Source organism: Falco peregrinus, chromosome 2 (genome assembly GCF_023634155.1).
Source record: "Falco peregrinus isolate bFalPer1 chromosome 2, bFalPer1.pri, whole genome shotgun sequence".
In the NCBI taxonomy this organism is placed as follows: Eukaryota; Metazoa; Chordata; class Aves; order Falconiformes; family Falconidae; genus Falco; species Falco peregrinus.
The window spans coordinates 26,167,669-26,194,239 of NC_073722.1; the positions used below are offsets into that span (position 1 = coordinate 26,167,669).

A 26,571-nucleotide genomic window follows, 5' to 3' on the forward strand; every position below is an offset into this window, starting at 1 on the left:
CAAACCTAAGTCCTTGATTTCCTATGGGATTTTTTCTGCTATCCCCTTACTAATTAAACCCCTTTGCTGTCTGGCAATATCATCCTTCCTCCTGACCCATGTGTGTTCTTGTCAGTCAGGAATATTTCCTAACGTCATTTCACAATGTTTTTTATACTCTGGCAGTTTGTTGATTTGCACGACGTATTACTACCAGTCCCAAGCCTACACGGTTGAAAAGGAAGATGCATTGGTGGCTGGCTACCACTGCCAGCATTAGCAAGCACTATCTGACACGTCATATGCTCAGGCTCACATGTTTTTCAGCTGAGCAACTGGGAAACAAAAACCATTTGAAATACAAAGGAGAGGTAAAGTACTGCTGAGGCACATTCTCACCATGCTAGCAGTACCTCTAACTGCTACTCATGTTTAATTTCACTCTCCTGTATAAGAAACCCAACACACAAAAACTGCTAAGTTCACTAGAATTATAAATTATTTCATACAGATCTTCATAAAAGTAGACTTCCACATACCCCTTAGAACTTCAGGAAATAAATTACTTCTTTGCAATAACACTTTCTATACTCACAGCGTCCAGGCTGTCCCCCACACCCTGACAGATTTGTCAGCAAGCATCTAGGTGTGCATCAGGGCTTATCCTGAAGGTGGACGTATTGAAGCTTGAAGCAAAAAACACCTTCTTTTCTTCTAGCTTCCTTGTGTCGTGCAGCAAACTGCATGTTCCTGCTGCAATACATATTCTTATCTTGAATTTTTATGGACAGTTCTCTCTTGCCTTTGTATGGAACACTTGGCATTTAGTCTTTTCTAGGAGTGTTCTGCAGCTACCACACTTAGCTATTTGCCACTGCGAGCTTGACACGTCTTGGCTGAAATATTCAAGGTTTGTCTAATTTAGCTATTAAGAAACTATGATATTTTTTAGATGATCTTTGCTACCAAACAGACTCAAAGACAATTGGACAGAACACTCCAGAAGAACATCTTAACCCATTCAAAAGAAAAGGATCGTTGCCCAGTTACCTTGTGAATCTTTAAACTTCCTTCAACTCACTAGGCTGTATGAAAACTTTTGCGTAATAGCTAAGATTTCTAAGTGGACTAGTGCCCATGTTTAGACCTTACTGTTTGCAGCACAGAGCTGGCCACTATTCATGTCCACTGACAAGCTCTACTCAAACAGGGATTCCCCAATGGACTAAAAAGTGGTAACGTTACCACTACTGTCTTCTGCCAGAAAAGACACCTTTAAATTCCAGCCCCAAAAGAAAATGTTTGCTCGGCTGATGTATTGTACAGGCCTGAGCACTGTGTTCTGGCCTCATTCACTTATCTAAATATTTTACCTGGGATTTGGGAGAAAACCAGCTAGTAGGGATGTTTGTAATCTGTTCTCTCATGTGACCTGCCTGAGTCCCAGAGGGGTGGTATGCTGAGCAAGCCGGGTCACCAGGACACAACTCCAGCACTTTAAGCTCTTTTTCTTAGCTTCAGAACACAGCCGCAACCAGGTACCGAGTAAAGGACAAATAACCAATTCCTGTTAAAGAGTACGTAAGTTGATGGAAACAGGTCCTCAAAACCAGCACAAGAATCTCAGTCCAGGAAAAATGCCCAGGAGGAAACTTGTCATTAGCTGAACAAAAGCATACCACAAAGTCTGTGCAGTAACTAGAGGCAGTTACTACAGCGGGGAGCTTGCCTGTATTTTTGGGAGGTGCCACTGAGCAAGATCCTGTAGCCCTTTCGGTCTGAACTTTGCTGCCAGTGAGGTCTACCAATCTGACACTCATTCACGCAATGCCTCTGCACACTGTGCTAGCAGTACAGGAGGCCCCAGAAAAGGGCATCGACCACACGTGTGTCTAAACGAGAACCGGCCCCACCACTCACCAACTCCCACAGACTACGGGAAGAGTGGCTTTTCAAGTCCCTGGTGCCATGTGCCACCTCACTACTGTCACACTTCACATTGTCCTGACCTTTAGCTGTCAGATGGTCTGACAAATATGCCAAGCAACAGGCTCACTGAACACATCAGCTATCAGCGCACATACAATGCAGTAGGAACAACCAGTTTCCCTATCCACTTCCATCCTGATACACAGCTGCAGGGATGAGCCACTTGAGATTTTCATAGGAGTTGATCATACTCACTCAGTTCTAGAAGCCACAGAGTGAACTCATACAGATAATTATCTCATCTTCAAAAGGATGAACCTGTCAACATACAAAATCACTTCTTTCCTGAAACTGTCATGTCCGTAGAGTGTAAGAAATGTGGGGTTTTATTTCTTTAGCATCCACCTGTTTGATGGGCTATGTGTACTTCTGATTCATATAAACACTACCCCTTCAGATTTGGAGTTCCAAAAACTAGGTGTCCTATTTCTCCTACTCACTCACTCACTCACGAACATCCAAGAGAAAGATGTACACATAAATCCACTAGTGTTTACTAGTAACTGTCCGCATGTGTGAGGCTTTTAGCTCAGTACTCAGCATAAACTGCAAATATTTTGAAAATAAAATGACGTTCTGCAGCAATTCTGGTTTGGGGGCACCTTAATTTCCCACTGGTGATTGTCAGTATTTTGCAAGTGTCAGGTTCCATCAGTAAAGCTCAAATCAGCTAAGAGCTGAACCAGCATATGTCACCAGATATGTCACCAGATAACATTTCTAAATCTTTGGGCCTCTGCTGATACTTTTTTTCTTTAGACTGGAAGAACACAATTTAAAGTGTTATGGACTGCAGTGATTTTTCGTGAGGGGCTCAGCTCAAGAGGGAAGACAGCAGCATGGATTTTGCTCAGCTGATTGTTTAAGACCATGACTTCAGTCTGCCCGGTGAGAGCATCGCCTCAACAATGTCTCCACAGGCACTAAATGCCTGGTTTTGTAAGTCTGTATGGCCAGATCTCCCAGCAATTATTTAGGTGATTTACACGATTACACCCATTGTATCTTAACTGTTTTCCAAAGACTCCAGGAAAACTGCTTTTCCTTCTGCTGAAGTATGCTGAGAGAGCAAGACAAGAGAAGAGAAGGTGTCAGTGTGTCCCCGGGCACAGAAAGAAAGACTGTGCTGGCATCCAGGCTGCCTTGGAACCCTCACTTGTGCCCTGTCTCCAGTGAATCTGGTCACACCAACCAGCACAGCTGCGCACCTGAGGGCTGACTGTCCCTGAAATAAAACAGACCCTTTGACGCAACCCTATTTTTGCAAGGAAAAGTTAGATTGATGCTAGTTCCATAGCAGCACATAACAAAGCCAAGTGCTGAGTTCCTGAAAGCTGCAGGATATGTCAACCCTGAATAAAAACCACCAAGAATCAGGAAGTGTCAGTGTTGATGTTGCTGTAGCAACCCAGGAAGACATCCTCCATCACCCAGCTAATACCCCACCTCTGCTGTGTGACACATTCTGACTGGGTCTTGGTGTGCATCTGACCCCTGTGCACACAGGAAGGGGGTGCGGACCCCCAGGGTAACAATCAGAGGTTCTAGTAACTGAGGCCCGCTCTCAGCATGCACAAATACCCAGGCCTTTGTGCACTTATACCCCAAAACACAAGGAGCTGACCAGCTTCCCTATGCCTAGTTTGATAAACATGGCTGCAGAAACAAGCCTCAAGGGAAGGCGAGTGCAGCCCTCTGCACTGGTCTCAGAAATGCAGCAGTGCCCAAACTCTGCATCTTTTTAAGGCTTTTAGCCAGGATGCTCATTTCCTATCTTCTGATCACTTCTAACACAGGCCTTGAGTCAAGTGGAATCAAAGAGAGGGCAAAGTTGAGCTAATAAGCATGTGTAATTAACATGCTGTGCAGATACTCACAAACTACTGCTTTTTATGTACCACAGGTCTAATGTGCAATTTTCCAGTGGTCCATACTTTCAAAGCTATTTCGTTGTAACAGGAAAAAAACCGCGGGTTTTATTTACAGTTCATAGCCCCTGCTCAATGTGGAAGGGATTTCCCTCTCTTTTTGTCTGTGAACTATCATTTTTTGGTTGGGAATCAATCCTGGAAATTTTAGTCTGTGAACAGCTTTTTAAAAATGTCCTTATTTACGACCAAAGTTAACTAGAAGACTCTTGCAACTTTCAACTGTGTCAGTCATGGCCCAGTGGTCACTAAAATAAATAATTTACCAAAAAGTGTAACTTGAAATGACCCAACAATTGCAATTCTTTCTTTTATGTCCACTGCTGTTTTATTGTTACAGAAGAGAAGCATGGCCCACTGCCATATGTCACTACAGCTCTGGTCTAAAGAATTTCATACGCTGTGAAATACAGCTGACATTTCAATCCACAGTAACCTATTTGCAAAGTATTCATTTGCTCCTTACTTTACGAGTATCCAATAAAAGACTGCCATTTTATGACCCATTAAAAAAGATGAAAAAATTAAATAAAATTGTGAAAGACATTTGCTGGAAGTAATAAATAATTTACCTGCAATTTTCACGCACTGAAAATTAAACTGGCAACTGCTCAAAAAGTTACTAAAATTATGGTGACAAAGGTATTTTAGAATCAAGTGCCAGCATTAAAGTAGCTAAAATGCTGTACATAGTAGGAAGAAAAAGAACAGATCTATTTATGTAAAAGGGTGCTTTCCCTTGAAAAAAAAACTACCTCTATGAACTAATATATAGCTGTATTACAGTTAATATTGATAGGCCAGTAAGTGTGCGTGTGTGTACGTAGTCCAAATATATCCATACATACATATGTATCTGTGTGTGTGTTTACATACACACACACACACACACAGATAGATAGATAGATAAAAATCACACACCAGAAAATCAGTATCAGTGTGGGAGAAGGTTCTGGTGGAACTACCAATTTAACTATAATTTTTTGCATGCCTATCACTTTACCCCCATGTAATTTCCATCCCCTACACAACATCCTGGCAGCAAAAAGGGGTGCCGCCACAACCATACTTTATTTTGATGGTCACCTGAAGGACGGGGAAACCGGAACACACTGTGACTGACAAAAGCATGTTCAAGTTTTTAACAAAGAAATACTCACCACTGTTCACAGCTGGAGCAAATACAAGGTGTCATTCAGTGCAAGTACTTTGTGTATAAGAGTTTGAAGGAAAAGCTCCGTTGCCAAAAAATACCGATCTCACCTCAGGAAGAAGACTGAAATTTTTAGTGCCAGGTGAGCCAGTCTTTGTCATGTCACCCCTCATTTTCTGCCCAAAGGTTGAAAAGCAAGCATAGTGACATACACAGGGAGACAACTAAGTCAGACAGGGTATGTGAGACAGCCATAGGACCCTGCGCAACAGATGATGGTGTCTCAGTGGGGTCAGCTCCAATCTCACTGTGCAGACACAGGGTCTCATTTGACCAACTTGAGCTTGAAATCGTTGGCCATTATTCACCGGGGATACAACTGGTATTTACCCACACGTTCTCACCAACCAAAGCACAGAGTATCCTTTTTCGGGTTCTCAGTTAACACTCCAGGACCACAGATCTGACTCTCTGTGTCTACGGACAGATCCCTGCAGCCATGGAGGAAGGTCCAGTTTTGTTGCTCTTCCCAGATCAAAAGCCCCAGCTGCACAAGGACACAGCCGGCTCCCTTGGAACAGGGTTACAAACCTTGCCTGCCAAACATTCAGTGCAGTTTCACTATGCCAAGGGTCATCTACGCCTGGGGAGCATAGGAAACCATTTACTCGAGTCAATGTAAATTGTAGTGGGGACAGTTAATCTGCAGTTATGATGAATGGTCAGAGTTGTTTTCCTCCTACCAACTACACAGGCATAAAAGGAATATCTAATTATTTTCCCAAGGATAGCAAGACTTGCACACTGTGCAAATCATTAAGATGTTTTGCAGTTCTGGTAAAGAATTGACACAAACTCTTACCCCACCCCTCCCTGCCACCATTCTTGCTGTATCTTAGCATGGACATAAATTCAAGTTATAGTTCTCTTACCCTCTTGTTACCCCAGAAGAACCTAGCTCTCTCAGCAGAGTGTTCGACATACTGTCTGCTTGGGTTTGGCTTTCCACCGGAAATGGACAGAAGTACCAAGTCCTAAGAATTTCACTGCTGGGAAGTGCTAGTGAATTTGAAAGAACTGGAAGCCAGCAATGAATTAGCTCTACTCTCATGGAATCATGGGAACCTGCAGTAACAGGGTATGAAATGTCATTATTATGTTAAATTAGTCTATTAATTCAGCTCAGGATACTATGTCCACTGCATAATATTAAGCACTTAGTTCTGCTCACGCACTCTTTCTTAATGCTCTGGGAACACTGTGTGCCCTATTGAGGAACGTGAAGGACTGCATTAGAAATTACTACTGATCTTAACATCAGATCCATATGTCTTAGGAGCCAGTTAGCCTATACAATTCATTGAGGATGTTTCCATCTGTGAATAGTTCCCATTATAATCTAATTGTGTCAAACTAAATGTATTTCTAAAATATTTTCAGAAGTTAATATTTATAACAGACATTAAACCTAATCCAGCCATAATTCTGGTTTCTCCCTAGCTGTTGGGGAGGGGGGAGATTGTACCACGTAAGTAAGCAGTGATTGGTAACCACACTCTTTTTTATTGTTGTTGGAACAAAATGCTTGCGGGGGGTGGGGGTGGCGCCGGGAAGCTGAAGTGCTGGTGCTGAAAATAAATGCTAAGTCTCACTGACTTTGCAAAGAAAGGAATTAGTGCAGGTGGGAGAGGATCCAATTCATGACAACTGTCTTTAGCCAGTGCTACTGGGGAAGAAGAGCTATCTACACTGAAGAATAAAGTTAATATCAAACCAACGAGTGTGATGAGCAATGAGTACATATCTGATGAAGTATTCCAGCCACCTGAGCACAGGGGCTCTGGAATGAGAATAACAGGTGAAAACAACTCAATTTGGAGATGGCACCCTACCAATTTGTGAGCACAGGGAACTCACACGGCTGACATGGGCAGCAGGAAGTTAGAAGGGAGCAAGTATTCCCCCCCCCCCCTTTTTTTTTTTTTTTTTTTTTTTTTGGTGTTGGCTATCATGTCCCCTGTGTTTGAAAGCTGCTCAGCTGATGTGTGCAGGGAAGACAGAAAGGCTTTAGGAAGGCTGACAAGCCAAAGGAAGCCCAGGGTTTGTCCTGGTGGCTGGTACCTCCTTTGGCAACAGCAGACTGCCTGTCCTCCTTCATTGAGTGCTGTATAACTGGTTACTGAGAGGCAGCTAGTCACGTGGGTTTATTGTGCTTTTGTCTTTTTATAGTAATGACTGGCATTATCTGGAACTTGAAGTATCTTAGTCAATAAGCTACCTCTTCGCTGAGAAATCCTATTGAATCCTAATTCAAATTGCTCCCCTTTGCTCTGGACAGGGCGTTCCTCAAGCAGTATGTAGTTGCAATGTAGTTTATAGGCTGAGGATGTCTTTGAAAATGGGTCCTTAAACCCACACTTGAACATTTAAACAAGCTGCCTAACTCAAAGTGGCTAAGTACTCATCACATGACTCATGCCCCTTATATTAACGAGTAATGTAGTTCTGTGGCCAAATTAACCTCTTGCTTCAATTGTCACAAAGGTTGTGAAAAGGCTATTTAGTTAACAATACCACAAAAAGAAGGTAAATGTAACTACTTATCTAGAAAGAGAACAGAAAACGCTCAATATGCACCATGAAATACTAATCCTTTCTTAAACGACTCTGGAAGGTATACAAGCCTGCATGCAACCCCCCCTTCTTCAGCACTTCTTCCCTGCACTTGCAACATGATTCCCAAAATGTTACCTTTCTCAACCAAGGAGGAAAATAATAATAGTAACACTGATTCCACCCTAGCCATAGAAAACAATAGTAATTATCGCCTTTATGTGGTTTTCGGTTACTCATTTCCATGTCACAAGAAAACTCAATTAAGTTACAACTTTTCTCAGTACTCCTTCAGGCAGACAAATGAACATCCTACTCAAATTAATGAACCTGACAAAGTTATGGACTTGTCTGAATAAATAGGTCACCTCACATGTTTATCTACAAGCTCAGGAAATCACATCATTTGCATATTTGAGTATTTGCACGTAGCTTATGTGGGAGATATAACTGACTTGTGAAAAGCATCATTTGAATATATGTTTAGACTTATTTTGTGATAAGACCTTTGGAATTTCTTAGCTTATCTACTTTGTAGGCTTTTTCCATCTGGTAAAAGGAATGCAGAAAGACAAAGGCTAATTTTAACTTACAATTGTTACTGAGTTACTAAACAATACAGTATTGAAAGATTGCAATGTAGGATGAGCATGGCAGAGATTTTCAGCTCTTAAATATGCCCGCTGTAGGCAGTGCCACTGTTAGATGGAAACGGTGTGTGAGAGGTATTACAGTGGCTGCGGTGGTCTGTTACAACAACACTGAGCTAGTAAGATGTGAAAACTGGTGCTGGGTTAGGTCTGAATATTAGCTTATTGCCTGCCTGGGTGTTTTTTTTAATGATTGCAGCCTTGGAAGAAAGTACAACTGTGTAATCTTAACAATCAGTTAGCAACACTTTTTGTGTGGGAATATAAATCTGCTTATCATTCATGCCCAGCCCCCCTCCTTGCACACATTTCCAAAGGCATTCATATGCCTCCTTTGAGAGAATTAATGACACTGTATCAGCTCTCTTTCTATTTAGATATTTATTTCATATTTGCTTGAAGAATCAGGCCAATGTTTTTGAAAGCACATTTAACTATACCATATGCCTACTTAAATCATCCCTATCAAACAAGTTGTAGGATGATGCTCTGGTTCATTCTGTTCTGTTTTCCCTTCCTTCACAATGTGTTTATGTGTATTTATCCAATTTGTTCTGTTCCTCTTGCCAAATTGCAGGTTTGAGATCTCAACTATGCAGGGGCAGCTGTGCTATTGTTGATGCCTTACAAAACAAAGGTCACAGACTGAGCCTGTATCACTAGAACTAATGACAGCTGCATGTTAACCATTATAGCATAGACACAAAATCATCAGGGTTCACAGACCCTCAGAAGTAGGAATAAATCTTACCTTGCCCTTTGGTAAGCAAGAACTCAAGTCTCATTTTTACCCAGTAATTTCTGTGCAAATTAGCCTCTTGCAAAATATCCTGCTATTTATTTAATTTATTGACATAATTCCTCCCTCAGCTGGGGGGGGTGGGGGTGGTGTGTGGACACAACCAACTTTAAACAGCCCCATCACAAAAAGCCAAAATGTGAAAAACAAAATGACAGCTGAGTTGGAAGTGATGGTCTCTTCTGCATATAACTGATCTTGGTTTTTCTCACTTTTGAAATTTGTAAGAATTACCAGCTGTTCCAGCCTAGGAAGCTAACTGACCACATAAAAAAGTCCACTACCACAAGATGACATTTCCTCCAAAATAAAGTTGTCTCCAAACCTAACCCAGCAGCTCCACGTAATGAAAAAACAGGGCGGGACTATTTCAAATGCCCTTTGTTTGGTAGGAAAGATCAATGTGCAAGGCTTGTGAATTCAAAACTATTTGCCCCTTGGGTGGCCTGACACATTATTCCTTCTGCTGCCTTTCAGACCAGCAGCCAAGAGTCCAAAGTTATCTAAAGGGCTGTTTCTTACAGCTACATGTAGCTTTTGAAATACCAAAGAAGAGGGAATGTTAGAGCTGGAGCAGACAAACGAGATGGGGCACATGTCCACAGACACAGCTCTGAGATTATACAGCTGGCTTTGAGGCTGTCTGTCTGTCTAAGGCCACTTCACTAGCGTGCTGTTAATTATTTAAAAGAGAGCACTGGGGAAACTACCATCACATCTGTCACCCACACGTAGGCAGAACCCTCACTCATTGCATGACCAGATGTGTTTATTCGAAACATGTACTAACTAGCTACTTAATGGGTTAGAATTATTAGCCAGAAGGTAATTACGCAAACATATTAAACATCAGTCACCTTACAAAGCACCACTACTTTTAACACTGCTTTTACTTCTTCAGAGCCATTATCAACCACAGAAAAAAGCAGGGAAAAAGTAAAGATCCCATAAAGGAGTTGCAGTAATAAATACATTTATGAAATCTGATCACCTTGTACTAATGAAAACTGCAATGCTCCAGGTAATTGCCTTAAACAACGTGCCTCTTAAGACTGTAAGTATGATAGCACATGGGAGGAAGCGGTGAGGCTTGTTTAAGGACCTACAGGTGTTGGAGGAGGAAAGGGAACAAACAGTAGAAAAAGTTTTTTTTGAAAAAGGATGGCTTCACTGCTTCTGCATGTATTGTACACATCCCTGAAGATGCAAGGCTTGCATGGCATTCTGCCTGCATAATGAACTAGAGAACACTGCTGGCCAATGTAACATGGTCTTGTTCCCCAAGAGGTGAAATACGAAAGTAAATTTTAAGTTTCTGGCTCCGTTTATGTCACAAGAAGCAGTGGATGGCATAAAGGCATAATATGTTCTATCTTTGGGCTAGCTGGGGCGGGGGGGAATAGTTAGCATCCTTTGTTAGAAGCCTGCCATGACAACCATTTTGTAGAACACCTTTCAGCTGCTCTCATTCGAGAGCAGCTGTCTAGAAACCAAATGAGGTAATTTGCAGGATGGAGCCCACAACCCATTCATCTTCACTGTGTCTGCTTTCATGTGTTCACACTCTTCCTCTTAAATCTAGTGCTGGTATTAATAAAAATGACACTTCAAGACTGGAAAGCAAAACTCAAAAGTACCACTGTTCCACTGTCATGGAAACATCTTTCACTCAAAGCACCTAGAATTAAATATGAAGCACGTGCTTCCTCTTTGTATCAGGAGATTGTTTCCCAGGAAGGCGGAAACCCAGGGCAGGAATGCCAGTGACAGCTTGGGCGTGAATTTCTAGGCATTGAGCTAGCTTTAGTTCTCACCTGCGTAGCTGCTGCGAAAAACGTTTGAGGCCTCTAAAGCAGCAAGCAGGAACTTTTTGGTGCATCCTGTAAACTGCCATAAGTTTTAAATGGACTCCCACAGTACTGTGTAACTTTGAACTGCTTTTATGGTAATTTGTCAGAAACCCATAGGAAGAAATGCACCGGGCTATCAAGTTTACCTCTCCAATTGCGCAGAGCTACAAGCTCTTCCAGAAGACATAACCGTGGCTTCCCTTAAGCCCCTATTGAGAGATGTTCTCAAAGTCATGTTTATATTGAAGCTTGTGGTTGATTCCTATTGTCCTCAGCCCTGTATGTGATCCACAGCAAAAAGCAGAATAGCTAATTCTGCCCTAAATCTGTACTTCAGAGATTAAGATCGCACCATCAAAATTTTGGCCAGAGAATGAGAAAACTCTTGCCTGCATTCCAGCTATCACAGGCTATACAAAATGGTATAAAAAAAAGAAGAGAAATGGAGCTTCTTTTAGCTCTAGCTCAAACAAAAATAGACAGAGGGCAGGCAATGCAAACTGTCAAATGTAAACAGCCAGACAGCATTACTGAACATTACAGGATGGACTTCCTGCTGTGGAAAAAACAACTGATACTCTATAAAAGTGAAACATAACCCCCCCCAAAAAAAAGTTTTATTTTCATATGTAGAGAAGTTGAGAAACTTCTTAAAAGGATGACACATGGATGCAGCAATAGGTGGTTAAGCTAGTTCCTGAAATAGGTTACAGAAAGGCTAAAGGTACTACATAAATTAAGGAGATGGTTACTTCTTTCTTCTCTCATCTTTCCTTTCCAAAGGCCTAAGGGACAATATCCAAGTTACAAAGACAGGATCCAAAGAAAATTGGCGGTAAACCAGAAACAAACAAATAAAAAAATAAATATCTAAAGACCTGAGAAGTGACAGTGCAGAAACCACACGATGTGTTTATGTTTCTGAACTCCCTCTGAGCTGCCATCCCTTTCACAAATGAGTGCAAAACAAGCAAAGCAGCTGTTGTCAACAGGAAGAACAAAGACTTGAATGACACAGGCTCCTCCTGTGAGAAATCTGGTTAATAGCCAAATAAAAGCATGTCTCAAGGTAACATTTGCAGTTCAGAAATACAAAGCAAGCAATGTGCTTGCTCCTAGAGATTGTTTCCCACTATGTTTTCTTTCTAGGACAGAGGTTCTTACTTTTTCTTACAGTTGTAAGAGTCTGAGGTATTTATTCTCCAATTACATTCAGACACAGATTAAGATTTGCTCAGTAAGGTTAATTTTTCCCTCAGTAACTCCTTACTGAAATGTCTGGATAGGAGGTACATTCACAGTTACCTCTAAACTTGTCAACTTGTGCTGTTGCCAAAAGCAGTTACTACTACCACTACATTAAAAAAAAATATCTGATAATCGCTAACAGATTATCAAGCATTGCTGTGTGCTTTGTTTCAAGTGAACTGCACACTGTAGACTAAACTTAGGTCTGCTGCTTTGAAACTGGAGGCAACTAAGAATTTGGGAATATAAGCATAGTAATTTTCCTTCCTACCACACAAAAAAATAATTCCTATTTAATCTTTGCTCTTTAAGTGCCACCAGCTGTTCATGTTGGACAGGATGTAGGAAGGGATATATGCAAGCTGAAACCAACATGATTTGAATAGAGGGCAAATAAGGTCATTAAACACAGTAGTGCAGACTGTACCATCTCTGCATGTGATCTGATCATAAATTCAATGTAACTGCAAGTAAGGTTTCACTCGCGCTCAGGTTTATGTTCGGATTTATCTTTTTTGGCTCTGTTGTTCCTTAAGCTTACAAACCCAAGGAGAAAGATACTGCCCACTTCTCTCAAGGCCACCCCTTAGACAGACAGAGGCGAGTGCCATTCACGGCAACAGTGTCAAAACATCACTCAACTGAGAGATGGAAATCATGTGATACCTAATGAAAGCAGTGACCCCACTTAACCTGATGTTTGTCCTTCCATTGGTGTTTTGAAACACATAACCAAATTTTTGCACATGTGCTCAGACACACTTAAGTCTATCTGTGTCAAGTTATAAGTTCATATATGTTGCTGGACTGAGGGGTAAATGCTCACTTCATATTACAAGCTAATCTTAGAGTAAACACCGTATGAATTCAAGTGCAGGATGCATAAAGGTGGAAGCTGGCCAGTAACACTGCAGCAGCATTAAAAAATAAACTTCTGTAGTTCTCTGAACTATTTTAAGAACAATGATATTCTCTCAGTCTGTTGGTTCATTTTGAATAATTCACTGCCTAGCCTATACCTAACCTTTCTTGCTTTGCTTAGATGAGATTCTGCACAAGATAAAATGGGATTTTTTCAACACGCACCAACGAATCCAAAATCTCTTACTGTAATACTCCAGTGAGAAACCAGAGTTCAAACAGAGATAGTTAAGTAGCAGACATGTAAATATCCACTACAAATATTTCAGTAAAATATTGTATTGCTGTGCTAATTTAAACTTTTATTGTCATCCACTCATCTAAAAACACAAGAGAATTTGTAAATGTTCAGGAAGAGAAATGTATATTGTTCTGATAGCCTTTCCCCTGCAGGCAGAGGGGATTTTACCACTGGCTTAGAGGAACAGAAACCATCTGTTTGTGAAGTCAAGCCTATAGATACATTGTCTGAATGCGTTCTCAAAGAACCTGGAACAAAATGAAAAGAACAAAAGCAAAGGCAGCAGAAGAACATAGACTTCCAAAAATATACCAGTTTTTCCTGTACCGGTCTTCCAAAGCAACAAGGGCTCTGTTTTCTTTTCAAAGTAACAATGACTACAGAAACAATTTGATTCCCTTGAGCTGGACAGCAAATTCAAGCCTAAACTAGACTGGGAAACCGATTTTCTCAAACATTCTGCAAGACCCTAAAAATATATGGCTTTTAAATGATCAGTGCAGTTTAATCTGAGTCCTTTGTAGTAAGCCAGCTTAGTTGTAATGTTACACTTGCCATCACTTGCATATGATCTCTCAAAGCACAGGAAGCAAAGCAATTCAACTTGGACTTGTCTCCTTGTCTTCTTCCTGAAGAGTGACAATGGTACTTTTCCTTTCTGAAACATTTCAATATTTTCTAACATTTTTTTATAATGCATAGGTTTAGAAATCCCAAGTAATTCTCTGTTAGCTAATCAAGGGTCCTTCAAAATGAGCTGGTTTTGTAAGAAGACTATGTAATTTTGCACTTCAGAAGTGGCATGACAAGAAGGTATTTCAAATGGTACAAGCAGTGCAGTCATGTTGTCACATAACCTAATGATACTACATCCATCTGCTACATGGCACTGTGAAAAAATAGGCTTTGAAAAGAATGCTTGGTTAAATCTACAGCTGGCATTTTTGAGGCTCCAAAGTAAATGCAGCCAGCAGCTGGAAATAAAAGTGGAAATACACAGTGGCGTAAGTCCAGGATACCAGGGGTTTACCAACCCAACATCTTGGGTACTTTGGCATTTTATCTATTCCACATGGATTTCTATTGTTCTGCATGTGAAAACTGCAAATTCATCAATTAACAAGAAGTGTCTCCAATTAGAAAAATACTATGAAACCTGTTAAGTGAGTCTTTACCATTTACCCAGAAACAAAACTGCAGGTTTAAAAGTCACAAAGCTAACTTTGTTTCTGTTGCTCTTAATTCCACTAAAAAGAGCACTAGAAAAAGAGCAGATCGCTTGTTGGTACATTAACAACTAATATTAGCTCCACTACATGAGGAATTACTGGGAGTTATCCAGCAATAGTCTGAGCTGTGCCAATGGAAAGTCAAGAGTTCAAGTACATACATATCTTTCATAGCTGTCAGTCTTCTGCATAGCAAACTGTTTATCTCTGGGCCAAAACTAACTACTTCAGTATCAGGTTATGACAGTATATTTCATATAGTAACTTTGGAAAAAAAAAAATCCTGTTAACCTGTACAACTTAATGTGTACTGTTCACGCATTCTTTTTTACAAATGCTGCTGAGAAGAAACGTGCTGTAATTAGGTGCTTGATCTACACTGCAATGACAATATGGTGAGTTGTCTATTTCAGTAACGCTTCACAAGCCAAACAAGCTCTTCACAGAACAACAAAAAATGCAGCATATTCAAATAACTTAAACCGTGGTTTAATCTATACAAATATTCCATGCATCTCCATATATTTCCCATTGATTTGTCAGGATAAGCTGTTTACAGGCTCTCAGACTAACAGTGTGTAGAAAAGCATTTACAGCTTCAGGTCGCAAGGTGCTTAATACCAGCGGCCTAATTTGCTACTGTTCTTCTGTTGTAAGGCAACTCCACTGAAGTAATTGGCATGGAGAGAAGGGGTTCTTAACCTGACTGATTTACATGGTTCTGATGAAAATTAGCATTCTTACAGCTGTACACGGTGCTGATAGGTTTTAGCTAAGACAGCAGTTTGTTACAGCTGGGTTTCTGTACAATTTGCGCACAACCACATACAGCCTAGCTCAATGGAAAAGGGTGCAACTGCACTATTTGACATAAAGGCACGTAAGTCTACCGAACTCCCACTGCACATAGGACAAGATCAACATTTCGCCTAGCTGCACAAAAGGCAACTTGAGTAGCAAGAAAACATCACAGCATTAAAAACTCATCCCTTTCCTCTACTCTCCATGTCACTCTCCTCCACGCTTGTTTTCCCTGCATTGCCACAAACCAGCGCTCGCTCCCCCCAGGAGCCTTGCCTGCTGCACAGAGGCTACAACGTAGCTCCTCCACAGTAATTTGCTCCACTCCCTTCCACTGGGGTTAATCACTAAGTTTTTTTCTTTTACCACTTTCCAACTTTTCTCCTCCTGGTCGCTATTTAATGCACAAAACAGATGTGTATCTGGGGTTTTGCTGTCGGTCTTAGAGCACAACTGAGGTGGCTGATTGTTGCTTAACTCAGAAAATCATCTATGCGATATGCTTAGGTCTTGAACTGCTAAGAATTGCCACAGAAGAAAGAAAACGCAGAGCTGTAACAAACTGCTGTGCTTCCTACCAGATTAGTATTAACCTCATCCTAAATAACTCTCTGAGAAGAACTACTTGCAAAAACAGGGAGAAATTCAACAGCCTGAAAACCTTTGCCCTCCTACAGGGCTGAGATGTGACATACCATTTTCTGACTTCTGATTAGCTTAGAATTTCACAAATCTGAACAGCGAAGTTGAAGTGATCTTAAAAGCCTAGGGCATGTCTGAATTTGAGAGGAGGAGGGAAGGATTAATCCTCAAAGGGCCGGAAGTAATGTGCAGCCATGGCTAGTGACACTTAGAATAAGGCTAGAACTGCAGTATAGCCACAGTGCTGTTACGAGATTGCTACCGTTGTTAAATTAGTGCCTCATTTTATCATTACATGTTAAGCAGTGGTACACATCTTGACACATAATTTTAATAATAGCTTGTAAGTGTCAGTGATAATGTAATCTATTTAACAATGAGCCTAAAGATTATCCAGAAGAGAGCATATTATGCCCTGTTAAAACAGCTAATCTGCATAAAACTTATGACAAGCCAGACCTTTTCAGTGTTCAATAAACTGGCTGAATATTCATTTTTAAAGGCATTGTCCAAATTGGTTTGGTCACAGATGACTATTTAAAGCCTATTCCAAAGCTGGCAAATACACCAGGGAAATAACCCAAGAAAAGCAGAAAAAAAAAGCAACAACAAACCACCCCACGTAAAAACAACAAAAGACTGCCTCTAGCCAAAACCCCTCATGATTAACATCAGCAATAATGGGTCCAATTCTAGTAAAACATAGGATGACATTTGTTTCAAGTACTTACTGGCCGCTTTTGTATAGGATTGGTGCAGGACACAGCAAAAAATCAGATTTCACCGTTTTTGGTTTTTCATCTGAAAAAAACAAATCACATGAGGTTAATATACTGTGCTGCTTAAATGAGAAGCTGATGCATGAACATGTTATGAAGTCCCTTCCCTTCTCACAATATGCTGGTTACTTGTTTGGTAATGTCTGGAACTTGCAAGCCAGGCAGACCTAAGTTAGGGAATAAAGCTGCTACATTTTTAAAACCACACCTTGAACATACAAACCCGGAGTTAGCTTCAAATGTGAATGTGAGCCCACATTACATAGTCTACTTTATTGTACTCAAGTCAGCTCGCGCTCTTTCAGAGAGGTAATTTCCTAGAACTGAGGCCATTTCTGCAAAGACTGAGAACACTATTAGGGGTTTGGTAATACTTGGAAGATGAAGATCTGTTTCTAATTAGCTCCAACCCTGTGCACTGCATTCAAGGACTAGTTCATTGGTTGTGATTGGCATGTCTATTTCTCCAGTGTTTCTCATGCTTTTGAGTCTCCAGCTTAACAAATCTCTTAACACTTACAACGCATCTATCTGTAGAGCACCATGTCCAGCACAGCACTCCTTTTCTGCAGCTGTGAGAAGGAGAGGAAGGAGCTCTTTTACCTCATGCATTTGGTAAGCCGGGAAGAACTCTGCTCCTGGATGCAGAACCATCCTCCCAAACTTCCCCACAGTAGGACTGTTAATTTCTGTACCAGAGCTGCTCCTGTGAGCATGGACTATTTCCTGATTTATGGGTGAGAGCAGATAAATGATCTGCCAGATAAACTTGGAGATGACTCTGTCCTGCATTTAGGAAACAGGCAGACATACAAGTAGTTCAGGGGCAGCTGAAGGAGGAGCTGTTAGCATAAATGAGCTTTTCCAATGTGCTATAATCTGCACTAACTGCTTGGCCTAGATTTAGGGCTAGTTGTGAGGTGGGGAAGAGGGATTAGCACATTGCCATATGTTTTTGTCTTAATGGTATGTTTCATAGATTATTTTTCTATCCCACAGCTACATTTGGCAGGTTTCCTTTCTAGCATTTGGTAATGGTTCTTTATAAATGCAAAAAGAGAAACATGCCAAATGCATCTTTTAAAACCAGAAGAACTGACAAAATAATGGTTTGCTCTGAGGCCGGTCCCAAAGCGGAGCTCAGGCTATCAGTAAGGAGAACTCTAACACTGAAGTACATCCTCGTGCAAGCACCCTCTGTTACACCCTCACATGGTGAGGGTTCCACTGATAGACTGCCAGTTTATTGCAGAGGAGAATGCAGTGAGACAGGCACAATTTCCCTTTTCTTGGGACCATACTGCTCAAAGCACCCTTCCTACCTTTTTGTCCATCCCAGCTCGACTGTTCTCCTTTAGGTCTCCTCTGAGGCAAAAGCACTTGGAGCCCAGCGTAGAGCTGTAAAGAATGAGCTTGCGTATCGGGGGAAGGTTCACATTAAATTTCCCTATTTCCTTCCTATACTATTCCCTAAATATTTGCTGTTGTCCATTGCTGAAGACAAGAACCTGGGTTGGTTGCAGCAGGCCTCTGGCAAGACCCCTTACAGCAGATTGTGTTTTCACACTGCAACGTATGATAAATACATCAGTATGCCATTCCTCTCCCTTCTTTCCTGAAGCCAAGAGGGGAAAAAAAAAGCAGCCCAGAAACCTAGTTGGAAATTCTCACATCAGATGCTAGCAAGTATTTGGGGGCTTCATCCTGCTCAAGTATAGTTATTTCTACCATGGCAAAGCAGACATACACATGCTGTACGGCTATAAAAGACTGAACAATCAGAGAAACTAGGGTCAGAAAACATTTCAAAAGGTCATTTAAAGAAGGCACACACTTCAGACATTCTTCACTGACACTCATCTAAGCTGTTAAAAAGCTAAGTAACCTTTTCCATCCCTAAGATCTTTACACAATGAGAACCATTCTCCTAATACACATCATCTAGATCTGCTGTAGAATTTGAAGCCTGTTGCCTCATGTTCTTTTCTCAGTAGACTGGGAGAGCCCAGCTTATTTTTTTCAGCTTTGCAGCAGCACACACACCATCGCAAGAGTAGCAACTGATAGTTGGTACAAAGGGGTTTGCTCAGCACCTGCCTGGCTCCTCGCACCGTCGTCGGTGAGGAAATAACACGTAAAGTCGTCGGCAACGGCGCAAAATGGGATGATGGGCTTTAGGAGCCCATTTAGGAGTAATTTAACAATTACTTTGGGCATTCTTCTCTTCCTGTAGATGTAATAAACTAAACTTTTCTGTCCTTCCTTACACTTGTGTTCTCGACTTCTACCCATCTTTGCCTGCTTCCTCTGGACACTCTTCACAGTGGAGATCCATCCCACACTTGTAGCATGGAGCACATCAAAATCCAGGTTCCTAGGGGCTACCGTTGGCAGCACAACCTTGAATTTGAACAGCATTGCAACCTATCAATAAGTATCGTAAGCCTACTTGATGTACACTGCTAGCATTGCTACTAAATAAGCCAAAACTTTTAGTATGATAGCAGCACTCACCAGCAGGTCAGAGGAGGTTTACATTTGTGATGCTTATGGAAAATGGCTAAATTCCTCCTTAACTCTCGTATTCTGTAGGTCCTCATCTCCACCAGTACTGTAACATACTCTATCAGGAACTCTTGAACAGTACAAATGCCACTACTAACACAACCATATTGATGCAAGCCTCAAGACATTCATGTGAAGAAGGTATGTGTTATTGTTTTAATTTCCCAAATGGACAGGCTGGGGTATAGAGAAGTGACTGCTCATGGTAAACAATAACTCAGGAGCAAAGCAGGAATAGAACTGAGGAGTCCTGATGACTTGCAGACCAGACACTTCAATTCAAATTTAAGTTCTAATTATCTTCAGGTCATGTAACTGATGTCACAACTGTTTACCCTAGATAGCGTGGAATTAGTTTTATTCACCTGGAACTAAACTACTGTTTCCCCACTTCTCCAAGTAAAAAAGGCACACCATGACAACAGATACACAACTGTAGCACATTCCAAATTCTAGGTCTATGAAGCTAATTTATGCAACAAGTTGAAATAAGCAAGCTGTAGCTTAACATGGGAAACAAAGGTGAGAATTTTAATTGAACCTGAAGTGAAATTTATAGAAGAGAATTTATTTATAAAGGTTGCCTTTATCCAGAACTACTGTGCTATTCTTTCATTCTACCCTATCATTTTAGATATTTAACAGACAGGAGAGACTGGCAGCCCATTCAAGTATATATGATATCCAGAGTAAGGAAGAAATTGTACTGGAAACACATGTTCAATTGGGTAGGAATTTAAGACAGGCTAATATAAAAATCAGACAGTAGGCAGGGAAAAAAATTAGTTGGGTCTTTTCTACTGGCCCATTTTTGGTCATTTTCCAGTCTGCCTTGCTTCTAAGGGATACTGCTTAGAGCAAGAAGTTGGATATACTTATACTAGCTGTCCAATTCAGCTTGTGCATATAAAAAATGGAGGAGGTCTCCATTAATGGCATTTTTTCCACCACCATCTACCTTGTGCCAGCTCAGGGAACAGAGCAGCACGAGGAGATGAATCCAAATTCTGGCATGACTTTTCACCTGCTCTGTTCCAAGTTAATGCACTGAGCAAGAGAAGACCAATTCTTGACTATTTTGCTGAAAATTAAATCCTCCACGAGCACATTTGCTTAATCAGACAGCAAGAAGAAAATAGTCCGCATTACCTTTCAATTGCTTTTAGAGCTTTACTAACTTCTGCAGCACTCCACTCCTAAAAAATTCCCCAGTGAGACTTGTAGTTTGACAAAGGGATAAGGATTAACATCTGGCCAATTATGAGTACTAGTAATAATAAAAAAAACCCTCCCATCTGCACCATCACCAACCCCCACACCCCCAAAAAACCCAAAACCACACCCAACAAAAACTAATAAAAAAACCTCAAAAAACAAACCCAAAAAACCAACAGATAAACAGGGAAAGTCCCTGTAAAAGATGCCACAGTCACTCTGTCTGAAACAGAATTCCTTTCCACAAGTCAGGAAGTAGAGTCCAGCTAGGGATCTGGCTGCAACGAGACCCAGTCCTCCCTTGGGACACTGAGCTGATGAACCACGTCAAAATACAGGGACAAAATAGTACCAGCTGTTCTGACTTGCCCTTACTCTATGCTGTTGCAGGAGGCCCAGGAAGAGGACTGACTCCGTGTCATGGAGGGGCAGTCACGCCCTGCCAAGCCCAGAAACAAACAGCACAGTGGCTACATAGCTGGTATGCCAGACAGAAGGGGCAGAGATGCTCCAAGATAACAAGGTAAGTGCACCCAGGAAAACAGTGTCTTTTGGAATCACGGTGAGAGCCTGTGTCTTGGCCTGGGTCTCCAGGCACGGTCAGTTCACTCTGTGGTCATGTATGTTTCATGGGCAAACATCTGCTTACTTGAACAGCAGGAGCCAGAGAGTTATCACCATGTTAATTCACACAGCCAGCTGGGCTTCCAAACACCAGTCACAGCTTACAGCTAATGGCCATCAGTACAAATTCAAACCACTGAGCAAGATGTAAAATAACTTACATCCTCTTACTAATCTTCAGAGCTTTCCTGTTTTCTTCCTCTTCAGTATTTTTTCTCTTTTAATTTAATTAAATGAGTTAACAAGAAGCAAAAGTAGTCAGTTATTAGAAAATATAAAGGCAGATCATCTCAAACTTCAGTACTTACGAATTGTAGTTCCGTTCACTTGATAGGTACAAGTAACACCATCAGTTCTCCCACCAAGGGTTAAGCCACTTCCTCTAAGAACCACCTGGAACTCCTCTGGAGAGAAAAGAAAAAACCCAAAATCACCAATTTTTAATGCACTGCAGTAAGACAAGGAGAATTTCAATATAGCCTACAATAAATGAAGTACAATAAGCAATGCCTCAAATGTAACTCAGGTCTCCTTTTTAATTGACCCCTGGTACTGCAATCTTCTGTTAGGTCACTATAGGAAAAAGATTTGGGAATAAATCTTTATTTATCACCGACACAGCCCTATTAAAACGAAAGTTAATTCCAACTATCAACAGGATCTGGGGCTCAGTTGCACAGTAAGAAACAGTTTCTCACTGAATACTTTGACAAATGAGAAATCTGGGTCTCATAACAAGTAGACTCCCCAAACCTGGATCAGGGCCATTTAAAGTGCCAGATGAAGAAAACATTCCTCGTTAGTATGATTTCTCTGGAAGCAGCATAAGGGCCATGCTATTTGTGAATTGTGCAGAGGAGGAGTGAAAATGGTTTATTTACCAAGGCCACTGATTTCATTAAGATGATGCATGTTTTTATAAAAACATCAAAATAAGGAGATTTTGCAACTACCTTATTTTGATTGGTCTCAAACTATGCATGGATTGTGAAACCCCACAAAGACGACAAGCCCTTAAAATTTTGTGCAACCCTTCTACTTAGTAAATGTATTGCCATTTGATGCACAAAAATAAAGTCAAATGCTTAACTGCTTATGCTCCACAGTTTTGGGACAAGGCATAGAAATAGTCATGAATTTATATGAACATAATGTTATCAGGATTCTCAGAACTTAACTACATGACCACAGGTAAAATGGTATGCGAGTATCACTGAAAAAATATCACTGCTTTGAATACCAAGGGCAACTTCAGAGCATTACTGATGGGAGAGGGGCAGATAAACGCATCTCAAATTTTTACATGCATTACCTAAATTATGAAAGTAGGCCCTGGAAGACTGCTCCTCTGAGGAGAAAAATGAATCAACAAAGAAGGATCTGATCTTTCTTAAACTCCTTGATGATTTTTTTATAGAAATGTTTTATTTTAGAGACCTGTGGGGTTTTCCTTTAAGTAAAATAGAGACATCACAGTCCTATAACAACTATTATTTTAAAATTACAAAAAATTTACCTCCCACACAGACGCTGGATGGCTCCAAATATAAAATCTCAGTGCATGATTGCTTCAAAACCTATTGCAAAGGAGGAAACTAGTCATAAACAGGTTTGAGTGCTTTTTCAGTGAAAAATATTATTTGCAAACAAACACTTGTGTCTAGAAGATACACATGCACAGCTACAGGTTTGATTTGCCTAAGTATGACTTTGTAGGACACTGCCTTGACCATGTAAAACTTCTGCATGCCTGCACAGTGAAGTCTCCTCGAAGTTCATAAGACATGGATTGGTTGGTTAAATCCAGCACAGCCTTTAAAACATAATGATGTCTGACTTCAGTCTTTAAATTTCTATCCAGAACCTAAGCTAATCTTCCATGAACCCCAATCCTAACGTTTAAGCCAAAAATTAGTCACAAGGACCCTGATCCAAAACCTAATCCAGGCAAAAGCAGTCTTCCAACAATCTGTGGGTCAAGCCAAGTGCATGTTATTCCAAGTGCTGGCATCCTGCCCTCCGTAAAGCAGAGCAAGAACGCATGGTGTTCTTGACTACACTGCCTTCTGTTGGATGGGGTTTCCTCACTGCTGTACCGGTTGGCCTGCTTCAATTCTCCAACCAGTCAGGGAATATTCTTCCAGAAGGCTGGGACAAAACAATACTCCCTACAGATGACTTAGAAATACAAGGGATAGAATGTAAGAAAAAGGAGGAACTAGACACCTTGGATGGATTTGTACTTATAAAGGTTCTAGAAGCTACCCTTAGCTTCAGCCAAGTCACATTTTACCATTTGCAAATACATCAAGTGATCAAGTTACCCACGGTCACCTGAGCAGAGGCATAAATAGCACCCAGGTGTTGATTACTGCAGACCACTTTATTTTTCCATTTGAAAATGGTGCATCTCAGAGGAATGCATCAAGCTTGTTGGACTACAGCTGTTGCTAGAATCAAACCATGAGACCACACTCTCCTCCCACTGCCACTATCTCAGTCTCACAGCAGGGCCCCATCTCTTAATCCCCACCTCTAAGCAGGTAACAGAATGACTGTTAACCCTGGGAGAATAAGTCTCTTGAAGCTTGCAGGGTTAAGCACACACAAGCAATCCATAATTTAATAATAAAACCACATGGTAATATGTGGCGGTTTTCTTCCAAAAGGTTTTTAATTTTTCTCTCAGGAAACTTTCATGACGTTTTTATATAGCTTTCCCTGTAATAAGTGGCATATTTTTAGCTGGCATTCATATATAATACTACATGGAATCAATTCAGGTCCCTGTAATCACATGCATAGTTTAAAGTCCTGTTACTGTCCCCTCTCCACCTCCATTTGCCAAAACTGTGCATGCTCCTGAGCTGGCCTAACTGTCAGTAAATGTAACTCCTAAGTAGTCCTTTTTTTTTTACTCTGCCTACTCTTATTTGCTAGTGGGTTTTGTTGCCACATATCCAGGCCCCCTAGAAACAATAACATATTTGTCATTGTTATGACAAAAAGCATGCCAAGCTCTTTGAAAAAGAATAGCCTGCCTCATTTAACACTTTCCATATCACCTGTCTCCCCACAAAATGTTGTGGACAAATTATCTTTTTAGTGCTTCAAACCACATTTATAAACATTAAGTAGTATTTTTAAAAATAAGAGACCTTGCATGCACATACAATTGGATAATACACAGCAACAGAGATCTTTGGAAAGAATGTAGCTTGACATTCAGTGCAAGTCGACCAGTTTACATTATCTGTGGACCTCATCTCGCTTCCAAAAAAGGACTTAACTTTTTGATTTCTATTTCGGTGTAGAGAGAGTGTCATGTAGTTCATTGAGGGGGGGGGGCGCGGGTGGGATATTTTGCACAGAATAAAACACAGGAAGAATAAAACATTTTATTTCTTTACTGTAAAAACACTTTCTGGTTTTTTTCCTCTGAAGAGACTGAGCCATATCAATAGTACAGTTTAAGCTAATGAGACTATAGACTTCCATTCATATTACGTACAGATCTAGCAGTTGGCACTATCAAAGCCCACTGAATTCCTTCTTTTTCTTTTTGTAGAGCAGCACTATACAGACAGAAATTTTCCAACTCCTATCCGGTCCTCATGTGCCTGCTGTCTGATGAAGTAGGGTGCCATTATTAATTGGGGGGGGTTGGAGAGGGGAAGACAATGATGGACATAATCTGCCTTTTCTTGGCAAGTAGTATTTCTGTTAATTGCACTGACTCTGATAGTGATTTTTCTAACACTGTATTTCCAAATATAATGTAAAACAGGAAAAGAAACTATTTGGACATGCTTAATTCCCTTTGGATTTAAGAATAAACTGGGGGGGGGGGGGGGGGGGGGAACCCCAACTATGATAAAATACAGCCTAAATTAATTGAACCCAATTCATGAACAAAAGCAAATTTCAATATAAGGTTCAGGATACACTGATTTCCCACACGTCAGCATCGAATTCATATTTATACACGTAGATGTGCTGCTCTTGACATAAAGCAGGAAAATATTGCAGTTTAATACTGTTCCTAGAAATGAACAATTGCTTTGACACTAATTTTTCATCATTTTAATTACTACCGTTCTCCACTTGGCTTGAAAAAGCTGTACTGTTCAGAGATCCTCGGTCTCTTTGCAAGGGTGGTGAACTAAGACTGTCATTTTCACCCAAACAAAGCTTACACTAGAGGAAAAACTCCCACTGTGTGCAAATACTAAAATTTGTTTATCTAAGTTTAACTAGTTCCTTTTCTGCCATTCAGAAAGTTTCTTGATAGTCCATGCTTTAAAAAATTAATAATGGTATAGAAATCAGCCTTGTCCCTGAAAATCCTTCCCTTCAACAATAACCATCAAGTAACCTTAAGAAGCAGAAGTAAAAGAAACCTTCCAAAGAATTGAACTGTATCAGGTGGAACCAACCTAACACCACACAGAGAGCTCTTCTCTCAACCTGTTACGTTCTGGTTTCTTCTCAACGCACCCTCTAAGCAACACTGAAACACTATACTGAACTGAATTTTCCATCAATGAAGTGAAAATCAGAGCATCCTTGCAAAGGGTCAAATCCCATTGACTGTACCAAGCACAACCATTTTGAATGGTTCGGCTCACAAGGATACAGTAACCAGCATTTAGCTGTCACAATGGAAAACCTGAAAATATTTTCCAAGATGGCAACTGCCACTTGTTCTTTCACATGTGGGAGAGGAGAACATATTTTCGCATCTTAAAAGGATTTATAGAAACTTGTGGCCTTCATTTACTCTTTTCTTGCTCTGGCTCACACTCTTCTATCTGTTTTAATCTTTTTTTTTTTTTTTCTCACTCTTTCCATGCAAGCTGTTCCTTCCAAGCTAGCACAGCGCACTCCAATAAAAAGCTCATCTCTTTTCTTTAGGAGGAATGAAGTGAAGGCATCTTACCCAAGTTGCCTTATGATCCATGTTCATTATTTAACATGTCTTCATATCTCTAGATCAGTTCTGTTTCACCCCTACCAGTACCCTTGGAGCGTGCTCTTTCGGCAACAGCTGATGAGGGATTTTCCAAAGTGCATATTAATTGCCAAAGTTCCCCTTTTCAAGATGTTGCTGCTTTACATGCAGCTGAAAGGGGTAAACACTGGGCTTGCGCAGAGTGTGGGAGCTCTTGCGCACAACTGAAATCTAGCATCCTTACCACTTCTGCAGCCTGAGAGGAGGGATCTGACCACCCTCAACAGTAACAGCTTTTAATGGAGCTATCTCAGCTGCGTGTTAAGGAAGCACATTTAACAATGGCACCATGCAAACCAAAGTATGCATATGTCACCCCACCTCCCCTTTTGAA

The 26,571-nt window shown here is 40.8% G+C and overlaps 1 protein-coding gene across 1 annotated transcript in view; it reads right to left on the reverse strand.

The window, feature by feature from the left end:
* Positions 1 to 26,571, reverse strand: part of ANTXR2 (ANTXR cell adhesion molecule 2) — a 120,385-nt gene that overhangs the window by 65,847 nt on the left and 27,967 nt on the right. Inside the window, exons 8-10 of the mRNA XM_055795445.1 lie at positions 22,743 to 22,803; positions 21,535 to 21,630; positions 16,775 to 16,844 (exon numbers count right to left, since the gene is read on the reverse strand). Of these exons, the coding sequence (XP_055651420.1) occupies positions 16,775 to 16,844; positions 21,535 to 21,630; positions 22,743 to 22,803 (227 nt within the window). The remainder of the gene's footprint in view (positions 1 to 16,774; positions 16,845 to 21,534; positions 21,631 to 22,742; positions 22,804 to 26,571) is intronic.